The following is a 13557-nucleotide window of genomic DNA, read 5'->3' as shown; positions in this document are numbered from 1 at the left end:
AGGCTTGACTTGACTGCCAGTTGAGATAGAGGCAAGTTTATTTGCAAACAGATGGGTTGCACACCCAAAAATGAAAGATAGACAATTGGAAATGGTTTTGTTCTCTGAGCATGTGAGACGTTATGATAACCAGGGTGGAAGGTATATTGGGAGATGATATATTTAGAGTAGAGTTGAAGCTGGGGAGGGGAGGCCTTGAAACAGTAATAGATATTATTATTGTTATTATATGGTATTTCCATGGAGTCCAGAGACTCATCATAGGAGACCCACACTAACTTTTATATATGGAAAACTCATCATATCTCTCCTTAAACTAATTTTGGCAATCCATTCCACTCATTCATTCACCACTCTCCATGCAAAAAATCTTGTCTGCACATCCTTACTAACCACACTCTTGCACAACTTCCATGAATGACCTCTCCCCCATTCTCTGACTATTTGTCATATATTGAAAAATTTCCTTTGCATCAATTTTATAAAACTTTTTTAATATTTTATAAGTTTTCTTCCTATCAAGTAAGCTTTGTAACCCACACACCTTCACCCTAGCCTCATAGGAGCATTACACAGACCTGTTACCAGTTGGTCACTTGGCTCTGAGTCCTATCTACCACCTCCTGATTCCCAAGAAACCCAGGTGACCAAATCTGTGCACAATAATCAAGATGCAACTGAATCCTTATAAAGAAGGACAATAACTTATCTTTGCTTATTAGTGTGTTTTTCTTGGATGTTGAAAAACATCCAAGTAATCCTTTGAGTTATTGTACAAACTTTTGCTATATTCCCTCTGAACTCTCTGCTATTATTCCCTTGTCCCTAGCCTCATCAGGTTCTTCCTGCAATCCAGTACTATCAATGTAATAGACAGCATGTAACCTTTTCAACTTGAAGTGTATATTATGTACATAAGTACATAATATATGGTGAGAATATATTGTTGGAGGTAGAGGAAATAAGAGATCTGGGGGTGATAGTGGATAAGGATCTAAAATTTAGGAGACACATTGCCAAAATTGTGAAGACAACACAAAGGCTTCTGGGAATGATGCAGAGGACACCGACGTGTAGAAGTAGGGAGATTCTTGTTCCGTTGTATAAGGCTTTGATTAGGCCACACATGGACTATTGTTCCCAGATTTGGTCACCAGGTTTTCAGAAGGATGAAGAGATGTTGGAAAGGGTCCAAAGGAGACTGACTAAGGTAGTTTCTGACCTCTGGAATGTCGAGTATGAGGAAAGATTGAGAAGATGTAATTTGCAGAGTCTGGTGGACAGGAGGAAGAGGGGAGATATGATAGAGACCTATAAGTTAGTAAGGGTTGTTATAGAATCAATGCTGGAAAAGTTTTACAGAGAATAGTGGGAGATCAGGGGAGAACCAGAGGTCATTGCTGGAAACTGTATAAAGAGGGTGTGAGTAGGGGAGTGAGAGGCAGGTTTTTTTCGTGCAGAGTTGTGAATGATGGGAATGCCTTGCATGAGAATGTGGTGTCTGCAAAGAGTTTGAATGTGTTTAAAACATGGTAGGATGAGCTGTGTGTGATAAAAGTACCTCCCAGATGAGTCTGACTCCATGAGATCTTGGGGTGGTAATAATAATAATAATAATATAAATTTATATTTTGCAATATTAAATTGACAGTCATTAACCTCCACCCACAATGCCAATTTATTTAAATCATCTTGCAAGATATCTACATCACCTTTATCAGCTATTGTCCTCACCAGATTTGCATCATCAACAAACAACTGAATATCACTCTCTTAAATCTTTCCCTATATCATTTGTATACAAATTAAAGAGTAGTAGCCCTAATACAGAACCCTGAGGTACTCCACTAGTCACCATCATTCTCCTAGATTCCAATCCACCATATGCTGCTCTTTGGTGTCTGTCAGCTCCCCCTCCCCCAACCATGCTACTAGATTTATATCCGTTCCCAATTGCTCCAACTTTTGTAATAGTTTTCCATATGGCATTCTGTCAGATGCCTTTTGCTAAGTCCTGCAATATCATGATGTAACAATTTCCTTTATCCATTTCTGCTGTCACTTTATTATAAAATGTGAATAAATTACCAAGACAGGACTTGCTCTTTACACATCTGTGCTACCCACTGTAGAGTATCATATCCCAATCCCAAAGGCGTAGCTAGGGAGGGGCAGAGGGGACGCTCTGCCCCGGGTGGCACTTTGAACACCTTTTTTGAACTTTTGCAGTTAATTCTAAAATACAGTCTCGAGAACTCATTTCCAAATATTGTAATACTACTACGAATTTTCCTCACAATTGCTGTAAGTGTTGCTAGTTGTGAGAGGAGTTTTTCTAAATTAAAATTAATTATGAATTACTTACATTACTATGAAATAGACTGAAAATGTTATCGACAATTTTGCTCACAGAAAAGCAAGAAAAATAACATTTTAGATTGTTGAAATTAAGGTTTTACTTCAAAAATAAACATAATGTTTAATTTATTTCCGTATAAGTGGTTTGACTTTTTGTAATATTTTTGGTGTGTAATGAGAGGGGTGGCAAACTCAGGGACCTCCCCTGGCAACAAAAGCTCTAGCTACACCACTGCCCTATCCACCCACTGTTGGATTTTACCTTTAACCAACTTTTTTCAACACCACTCCAGATATATTGATTAGTCTGTAGTTTGTTACTTCTGTCTTGGAGCTACCTTTATGTAATGGAACTATCTTATCCCCTTTCCACTCCCTTGGAAACTTGCCAGATCTGAGACTTAGATTGATCTACATGAGACTAATGAATGGAAATATTGACGTGCTGATTTTTCTATATTATTATTTTTATTATTATTAACATTTGACCTCCATGGAGTCAGAGACTCATTGTGGGAGGTACATACTTGCACACAATGCTCATCCAACTGTGCTTTAAATTGATTCAGTGTATCTACATTCACAACACACTCAGGCATTGCATTCCACTGACCAACTTCTCTCCATGGAAAGAACCTGCTCTTTGCTCCTCTGCTCCTTGTACAGTTTTTAGTGATGGCCTCTTGTTCTATCCCCCCCTCTCCCATTTGCAGTGGGAGAATATGCAAACGTCTGTTTCAGGAAACATACTCATCAGTGAAACATGATTGATAGATAATGATCTCTTGACATTAATAAAAGGATATAGCAAATAGAAGGCTTCATACTCTGTTGATAGAATTACTGGAGGAAGTGAGCAATCTGAGGATGATGGATAGAAATTCACAATTGTGAGGGACATATTGCATAGGTGGTTAAGACAGCCCAGAGGATTGCCAAAGTACTGAAAGGGACATTGACCAGCACAAATAAGGGGTATAAGATCCTGATAAGCTCAGGATCTTATGTCCTGGATACTGCTGTGCTTAAATCTCGTCAACAAGAAACTTTAGAGAGGGTACTAAGACATGTTGCATCTACGGTCCCTAGAGTAATGCTGCCAGATTTATATCCATTCCCATGGAAATTTATACCCTCATCTCATCATATATCTCATCATTGAATACTATGGGCAGGGTGCCCATAGTATTCAATGTATAGTAGGTTTATAACATGTAGGTAGGATTTAAAAAATAAATCAGGACTATAAGCATTGTCTGTGAAGATAGATTAAGATTAAATCTGGTTTATCTGGATTTGAAGCAAGAAACTTTAGAGAGGGTGCTAAGACAAGTGGCATTTACAGTCCCTAGAGTAAGACTGCACCTTATCACACTGTACCCTGCCAATGGTACTAAATATATAGTAGGTTTACAGCATGTGGGCAGTATTTAAGAAAAACAAATCGGGACTATAAGCATTGTCTGTAAAGATAGATTAAGGGCATATTGACACTGAAAAAATATTTGAAATAGGAGAACAAGGAGGGGCACAAGAGGCCATCCCTGGATGTTATATAAGGGAGTTGTGAGTGAGAAGTGAAAAGTAGTTTTTTTGCATGGAGAATTGTAGATTCATGGAATGCATTGCTTGGGAAGGTTGTGAAAGTGCTGACAGTGAGTGAGTTAAGGAAAGGTGCGTTGGACTTTTCGATATGTAAAGCAGACCATCCACAGTGGATCTTGTGACTCCATGGAAGTCCTGAATAATAATAAAATATGTATATGCTAGAATTGTCAGTTCTCTTAGAGAATGTTCCTTTACAAACATGAAAAAAGATGTTTTACTACTACAAATGGGAATTGATTCATAGTAGTAGCATTAGTGAGAATCAGTTCTCATTTATTTCACAGTATCTGAATGAGCAGTTCTTTGTCTGATGAACTGGTTGCAGAATTTGTCAGATAGAATCTTAGTGTGCTACATTTCCATATGGGGCCAACCACCGTAAATTAGCCCTTCTTGCACATTCCAAAATGCTAACATCATCAGGTTCCTTCCTAGTAGCTTCACTTTTAATATGATTCTGCCTTGGATGCCATCTATCCAGTGCAATAATTTTTATTAGAGCTCTTATATCTGTGGTCTCTAGTCTGTGATCAACTGTTTTAACAACTCTTAAATCCATAAATTAAAATTGGTTATAAGACGGTGTTCAAACTAGTTTAGCATTGACTGATTCCTCCCTTATTCTATATAATTTATTCACTTGACTCTCTACCATGCTAGTTTTGCTTATTCTGTTATTTATCTCCATATTTAATTTGCCATCTTTCAAAATAATTGTGCCTAAATAGCTGAAATGGCTTTATTATTATTATTACCACCCCAAGACCTCATGGAGTCAAAGACTCATCTGGGAGGGCCTTTTATCACACACACAGCTCATCATACTGTGTTTTAAACACAATCAAACTCTTTGAAGACACCACATTCTCATGCAAGGCATTCCAATCATTCACAACTCTGCAACAAAAAAACCTGCCTCTCACTCCCCTACTCACACCCTCTTTATACAGTTTCCAGAGATGACCTCTGGTTCTCCCCTGATCTCCCACTATTCTCTGTAAAACTTTTCCAGCATTGATTCTATAACAACCCTTACTAACTTATAGGTCTCTATCATATCTCCCCTCTTCCTCCTGTCCACCAGACGCTGCAAATTATATCTTCTCAATCTTTCCTCATACTCAACATTCTAGAGGTCAGAAACTACCTTAGTCAGTCTCCTTTGGACCCTTTCCAACATCTCTTCATCCTTCTGAAAACCCGGTGACCAAATCTGGGCACAATAGTCCATGTGTGGCCTAATCAAAGCCTTATACAACGGAACAAAAATCTCCCTACTTCTACATGTCAGTGTCCTCTGCATCATTCCCAGAGGCCTTTGTGTTGTCTTTTCCAATTTTGGCGATGTGTCCCTTAAATTTTAGATTCTTATCCACTATCACCCCCAGATTTCTTATTTCCTCTACCTCCAACAATATATTCTCACCAAGCATAAATTCTGCATCCCATCTTTGTTTTCCAAATTTTAAAACCTTACATTTTGCAACATTGAATTCGCATCCCCATTTCCGTGCCCAATCACTCAATCTATTCAAGTCTTCCTGTAAGGCCACAACATCTTCACTACACTTTATGGTTCGTCCCAACTTTGTATCATCTGCAAACAACTGAATATCTCCATCCAAATCTTCACCTATATCATTAATATACAAGTGAAACAGTAATGGACCTAAAACAGACCCCTGAGGCACTCCACTAGTGACTTTCCTTTTCCTGGATATCGCTCCCCCATACACAACTTGTTGATACCTATCAGATAGCCAGTCTCCAATCCAGTGCACCAATCTAATATCCAACCCCATTTGCTCTAGTTTGACTGTCAACCTATCATGAGGTACTCTATCAAAATCCTTTGCAAACTCCAAGTATATTACTGTGTATCCTTTTCCTGTGTCCAAGGAAGTAGTCACTTTATTGTAATAAGTAAGTAGATTACTAAAACATTACCTTCCTTTAGCAAATCCATGCTGTCCATCAAAGATACTACCATTGTTATCAACCCAACTCTCTATCCTAGTTCTCACAAGCTTCTCCAACAACTTAACCAGAACACCTGACACACAGATAGGCCTATAGTTTGATGCTCGAGTTCGATCACCTCCTTTATGAAGTGGCACAATCTTGCCCTCCTTCCGCTCCTTAGGAACTTGACCGAGTACAAGACTCGTATTAAAAAAATATGTCGAGGCAGATGTCACCTCCCTGGCACATTCTTTCAGAATACGTGGTGATATATTATCAAGTCCCACAGCCTTACTAGCATCTAGTTTACTCAACTCCCCATACACCTCTTGCTCACCTACAGTCAGTCTCTCCTCCCCATCATCAACTGCTCTCAATCCTTCATAAAGTCACATTCACAAGATTGAAAGATCTTTATGAACTGTTCATTAAGTATCTCCACCACAGATTCTGCATCAGTTGTCTTTATACCATTTTCTCCAATCAATGTCATCCTTCAATAATTATTCTTTCTTTTGCTGGCTACATATCGAAAGAATTCCTTAGGATTCTTTTTGGCTTCATTAGCCAACTGCTGTTCATACCTCTCATTAGCTACCATTCTGACACACTCTTTGTCCTCTCTCAAATCATTCGTACCTATTAATACTATTAACTCTTTTGCCCGCTCCTGCTTCATATCCAATGCCTCAATCACTCGACTCATTTTAGTGCCTGTAAAACATTCCTTGTGCATTTTATCCTCCAGCACACCTTTAATAATGGAGTTGCCATACAACGCCACTAGCTCATCTTTCGTTAACTCTTTCATGCCATCATTTTTCATTTTAATAGTTTTTACCCGAATTTTCTTAATTTCATTCCGCATCCATTTCATTTCTTGCCTCATCCAATCCATTTCAACTTCTGAATCCCACGACACATTCTGTCTATCATTCAATTTTTCTAACTTTCTAACTCTCAACCCAACCCCCTCTTCTCACTTTCACTTGCATTCATCTTTCTTTGTTTCTGTACTTTCAGTCCATCGTGCATCGAACTTTCGCAATCATTCATTCTTTTTTCGCTATCATCCATTCTTTTGATTTTTTTTACTTTTGATTTCTGCGTCACGCCATTTCTAGTTTCATTCGTTCTCCCAATTTCATTTCCTTCTGCCACTCTCACCTCACTTTCGTCCCTTTAAACATCTGTTATGGTTTTCAAATCACTCTTTTTCTTTTTTACTGATTTTTTAACATTTTTTTGCCTCTCTTTCTCATCATCCTTCCCTTTCAAACGTGCAGTCATTTTTCCCACGACAGTTTCGCTATTAACACTTTCTGTCATCAATTTCATATTTGCATTCATCAATTCGTCGTTCAGGTCACACTTCACACACGCTTCCTTTCATCTTCACCAAATATCCACAAATCATTTATGTAATCGAAAGAATACATATAATAGACTTCACACTTAACGAAACGGCTGAAATCTAAATTAAAGCATGGAATGACAATGCCGCCGCCATTTTTTGCAGGTTACTAAGAACGATTTCATAATTAAGTTTTGACAAAAAATCCCCCACACTAATAAAACCGGTAGTGCACAATGTTTACAGCCTCTCTTACTCAAACAATTACGCATATATATTTATAGGTTATCTATTCGGGATGCAAGAAGAGGAGTTATGAATTAGCTGAATTGGTCAGACAACATCAAGTTGAAAGTTTATTTTTCAATTGGTTAGAGTATAATAAATTTAGTTTAATCCTTTATCCAAGTGTGAGCAAAGAAAGTTTGCGCCTGAAAGTATCTTCAGGACTGGGGTAAGGTGGTACAACACCAGGGCAACTCCTTGCAAAGGTGGTGCAAGCTACCAACACTCCTATCTCAGTATCTCCTATAATGCAAAACACATCTCCTTGCGGATATGTCTAATGTTATGCATTAAGGGAAGGACCACTACCCAGACTAGTTTCGACCTTTATTGAGGTCTCTTCAGTGGGAGCCAGGCCCAAGTGGAGATACCAGGCAGAAGCATTAGCAAGTCATCTCCACCTATAGGAGTTGCCAAATGGTGTGCCACCCTTTTTTTAATAAATTACTCTGGATTTAGAGAAAGATGTTGAAAGTTTATCAACATCTTTCCTTGTGTTCAGATATTGGCTGTCCTGCCTGTTTGGCCATATTAGTACAATTTTCAATCACAAGGGACATGGTGACATCTGGTATGTCTAGGGAATGTGACTGGTCTAGAGCAGATATGGGATGCCAGTTTTCTCTGTGATCTGTAAGTGGTTGTAAGGTTGTATTTCCTTTAGGATTTTTGTCAATTTTTTGGAGAATTTGAAACTGTAAGAAATTTAAAACAACAGAATAATAATTACTAAAGTGGATAAGGGAAATGTCACTGTGCAATTTGGTTTTAAACCAATTGGATTACACCAGTAAGCTTCCTTCTTACTTCTAGATAATTTTATCTACCTCCCTTTAGACTATGATCCCACTGGTACACAGATCAGAACATTCCATAGGCTCCTTAAAAAGGTTACTTCTTGGCCTGTGGAAGTCACAAACAAACTAAAACCTTATAACTCCCTAGATATGTGGACATCCACAGACTTCCCTAGATATGTGGACATCCACAATGGGATGTTATATCCCATTATGATATAACATCCCATTGTGGATGTCTAAGGAGCCTATGGATAACGTCCACAATGGGATGTTATATCCCATTGCAGATGGCATTGATTCTGCCACATACAAATTATCCAAAGATTTAGCCAAAGTCCTCACACAATATACTGGCAACACACCTTTACAAATAAAAAAAAAACCCAGCCACTTTAAAGCCAGTATACGAGGGGGTCTGAAAAGTTCTCGGCCTAACAATGAAAAAACAAATTTATAATTTCAAAATTATTTTTATTTTTCAAGATAATCTCTCTTAAGACTAATACATTTATTCCAGCAATGTTCCATTGCAGTAGCACACTCAGGGTTTTATTTTGGGGAGAGGGGGCGAGTTGAGTAGACGATTTGAGACTACGCATCGTATATAACCTGACTGAGCATCTGCAATGATCACTAATTCAGAAGTAGTATAGAAATAGAAGACACGACACAACATAAATAAAAAAAATTAATTTTATTAATTAGAAAAAGATTTTTGGAAAATTTTCTAGTGTTTTTTTTCTTTTTTTCTTTGTGTGGGGGGAAGGGCCTCCTGGCTCCCCTTCTGGGTGCTCCAATGCCATTATCCCATCCCTGTAGTGATTCTCAGTAAGATCTGCATAATACCCCTCTACAGCTGCAATCACCTCTTGATTCGAAGAAAAATACTGACCAGCAAGGAAGAGTTTTAGTGTTGGGAAGAGAAAGAAGTCAGAGGGAGCCAAATCTGGGGAATAGGGTTGATGTTCCAACAATTCATAGTGCAGATTCCTTAATTTTCCCATTGCCAAAATGCCTTTGTGGCAGGTGCATTGTCCTGATGAAAGAAAATTTTTTTCTTCTGCAAACCAGGTCTTTTCTCACGAATTTTTTCATCTAATCTGGTTAAAAGATCGGAATAATATTCCCTGGTTATTGTTTTACCCTTTTCAAGATAATTAATAAACATCCAAAACACCGATGCCATGACCTTTCCTGCTGATGGAACCGACTTTGTCTTCTTTGGCACTGAACAACTGGCTTCTTTCCACTGTTTTGATTGCTGTTTGGATTCTGGTGTATAATGGTGAATCCAAGTCTCATCCATAGTAATAAATCGATGCACAAAACCAGTTTTATTCTTGTTAAAATGCTCCAAGCACTGTTCAGAGATTTTCATGCAAGCGTGTTTTTGATCTGCAATTGCCGTGCTTGATCTGTGAGCAAGCGCGACACCCATCTTGCGAAAGCTTTTTCATTTGAAATTCTTCATGCAAAATATATCCGACACATTATTTTGAAATGCCTATAGTCTCAGCAATTTCATGCACTTTAACTCGTCGGTCATCCAATACCATATTGTGTACCTGATCAATGATTTCTGGTGTTGTTACACTTTTTGTACGTTCTTCACGTAGATCATCTTCACGGCTGATACAGCCACATTTAAACTCATCAGCCCATTTCTTAATTGTCGAAAATGAAAGAGAAGAGATAAACTTTTATGAACTTCAAATGAATTTCTGTTGGCATTGAACCATCTTTTACAAAGAATTTTATAACCGTGCAATACTCCGTTTTATCCATTTCAAGGGACACAGACAACACTTTTGCTTCAGACAGCTGTATAAAACAAACTACTTAATAAAATGACTTTCAATTTCACGTGGATGCTTATGACAGATGTACCAACTTAGAAAAAAAAAATCTTGCCAATAGCATTGCCAGCTATGGTCGAGGCTGAGAACTTTTCAGACCACCCTTGTAGAAAACCTCACACTCCAACACATCGACATAATGGCCAGTTTGGATGTCACCTCTTTATTCACTGATGTCCTACTTAGACCTCATCCAAGCCATATTTCCTCCCGTTATCTCAGCCATGTTTCAATTCACCATAAACTTGGGCTATTTCATTTAGCAAGGAAAATTCTACAAACAGATAGAGGGGAAAGCCATGAGTTCTCCACTTTCACCACTCCTGGCCAACTTCTTCATGGAGACCTTTAAAGAAAAAGCCTTAAACTCTACCCCACATAAACCCACTATCTGGCTATGCTATATAGATGATGTGTTCTCATTTGGCCACATGGCACAGATATGCTGGACAGTTTGTTAACATCTAAACAGTCAACATCTCAGGATCCAGTTTACCTTAGAAAAGGAAAACTACAGTCTTCCATTCCTAGACATTCTGATTACACACCAGCCTGATGGATCCCTGGTATTCTCCATATACAGAAAACTTACTCATACAGGTAGATATATTCATCAGCAGATACCTCCCTGTTCCCAACAGTACGGGATTATAAAAACACTATATAACAGGGTGAAATTAATCAGTTCTGATAGCAGTACCCAACTACTGAACCAGACCATATCCTCAGTGCTTTCTTAGCCAATGTTTACACCCTCCCCACACACACACACACCCAAAATCCAAAAAATATTAAAGCTCTGTAGCCTCAATCCCCTTGCTTTCTTTTTCACAGCAGAGATTACTCAAGATTTATCACCATTCCATATATCTGGGGCACACATCCAAAATACTGACAAAAATCACATAGGAAATTAGCATCCCTTTTTCCACTCCACCAGAGTCCAGCCACATTCCCTAGATCTGCCACATATCTTCCAGGTCCCTGGCATTTGCAAACTGTCTTACTATGGCCAAACAGGCAGAACAGCCAATACCAGAATTTCTGAACACAAGGACTACATCTGGCTCAACCAGTACAGACACTCAGAACTTCCTGACCATGTTTTGGACACTCACCACAGGATATGTTGGAAGAAGGCCAAGAAAGATCTCTGTTACACTGCAGTAAATGCAAATATGAAAGGCTGTTCCTTGAATCTGCCTCAGCCATGAAAAACTTTCCAAACCTCAACAAATTTGGGTGCATGAAACTGCCCCAAATTTGGGAAGCGTTAATACTCAGATCTTCAGCCCAATGGTTAAGACTACACCTGGCTCAACCAGTACAGACACTCGGAACTTCCTGACCATGTTTTGGACACTCACCACAGGATATGTTGGAAGAAGGCCAAGAAAGATCTCTATTACACTGCAGTAAATGCAAATATGAAAGGCTGTTCCTTGAATCTGCCTCAGCCATGAAAAACTTTCCAAACCTCAACAAATTTGGGTGCATGAAACTGCCCCAAATTTGGGAAGCGTTAATACTCAGATCTTCAGCCCAATGGTTAAGACTACACAGTTTAGCCCACTAGGGATGTCATTTAGGACTCCAAGCCCAACTTTGGTTTGCCTTTTCAGCCACATTTGTCCAGTGCAAATGAGTGGTTGTGTGCACATATCATTTTTTTTGTGATCCCTCATGATGGAAATATAACGTTGCTAAAATATAGGAAAGTATTAAAGTTTTTATAATTAATATTTTAGCATATGTTGCTATTTCTGAAAAAAAGAATAGTTATGTGTAACCAACATTATAAGCCTATCTACCAGAATTAGTTCTCCATTGGATGTTTGACATCCAATAAGAGGTGGTGTTTGGGAGGGGGGGGGGATAGAAACTAGAAGTCTTCTCCTGGAGGCCAAACATAGCAACAGCCACTTCAGACTTCCGGTTAGTAAAATGGAAGTGTTTCACTCATTATTTAAGGTTTATCACTACCCAGAATCTGTGACATTTTTACTTCTGTATACTTTTATTTTTAGTAATTCACTGCTTTTTTATAAATATGCTGTACTCGTAATTAATTAGCTTTTTTTTTTTATTAAAATTCTAATACATGTCATATTTTTGAGTCTAACTTGAATATACAGTTATTCAAGTCACTTCACTTTGGGTATGACTTGCAAACATTGATCACTTTTAACTAGTCACTTGATGACAGACAGCTAGTTATTGACTCATCAAGTGACCAACTGCAGAGGTGACCAGAGTAAGCTATTATTGAGTTGCTGGATATCACAACCATTACTACATGTAGAGGAATAATACATAGATTTTATTTTTTGCTTTTAATAGATATTTTGTTGTGCCAAGTTAATATCCGAAAATAGTAGAGGCCAAGAAAGTTCTCCTATAGCCTTCTGGACCCCTGCAGAACATACAGAGGCATTTCAGCCAACATCATTGTCAACAGTGACATCCAATAAAAACATGGTGTGCACAGGTCCAAAGCCCAAAAATATTGATATGACAGATAAAGAAGATAATGTGGCAATACCTGCTTCAAGAATCCAACAGAATGCAGATCCTGTTATTGTTCTCTGTCCATTTAATCATCAAGTAGGGGGACATTGTCAGTTACTCTTATTAGACCACAGCACATTATGCAAGCCTTTGAATGACAGAGAATTACACTTCTACCTTAATATTCCACAAGACATGAGAAAATTTACCCCATGTTACAAAGGTAAGTTATGTTTTTAATTGATTACTAAATTAGAAACTGTCATATAACATTGGTTTCTTAAGTCCACTTAAGAATGCACCATTTCAGTTATTTTATTTTTCAAGCATCTCTATGAAGTCAGATTCGTTATGTGAGACCCACTCTAACCAGTGATCACAACCACCACTGGCAACTCATTCTGCCCATTACCTTCCAAACAAAAATGCAGTCCTAACACCCTTGCTGACTATACTTATATAATTTCCAGGGCGTGACCCCCTTGTTCTCTCCATTCCTGCATTGTATTGAAAAAAAATGTATCAGATGTCAGTCCTATAAAACCTTTTTTAATTACTTATGTTTCTATCATGCCATATAATCAGATGTACTGTTTTCCACCTTTGCGGCATACTCTCTAAACTCCCCCTCCATGTGGGGCACCTGTTCGTGGTGGAGGGGACCTCCTAGTGATGGTACTGGCCCTTTTCATTCTTCCTCTTTTCCTTTGCTTTTCTTCCCGTATTCTTTGCTCTACTTCTCCTGAGTCTTTTTCACTATCCTTTTTCCAGACTACCATCACTGGGATCCAATGCCCTGCTGCCGTGTTTGCCGTGCGGTGCGACT

General features: G+C 38.4%; 1 protein-coding gene across 5 annotated transcripts in view; it reads left to right on the top strand.

Annotated features, from left to right (window-relative positions):
- Positions 1 to 13557, top strand: part of LOC150105270 (inositol hexakisphosphate kinase 3-like) — a 250209-nt gene that overhangs the window by 163528 nt on the left and 73124 nt on the right. For all 5 annotated transcript variants that reach the window (XM_090394042.1, XM_090394043.1, XM_090394041.1 and 2 more), the window contains one exon: positions 12564 to 12954. In XM_090394042.1, coding sequence (XP_090250168.1) covers positions 12564 to 12954 — 391 coding nt within the window. The remainder of the gene's footprint in view (positions 1 to 12563; positions 12955 to 13557) is intronic.

This window comes from Typopeltis vanoorti, chromosome 6 (genome assembly GCF_054136105.1).
Source record: "Typopeltis vanoorti isolate ZY-2024b chromosome 6, IOZ_Tvanoo_1.0, whole genome shotgun sequence".
In the NCBI taxonomy this organism is placed as follows: domain Eukaryota; kingdom Metazoa; phylum Arthropoda; class Arachnida; order Uropygi; family Thelyphonidae; genus Typopeltis; species Typopeltis vanoorti.
Note: the sequence above shows the minus strand (reverse complement) of the source record. Positions and strands in the feature narration are given on the sequence as shown.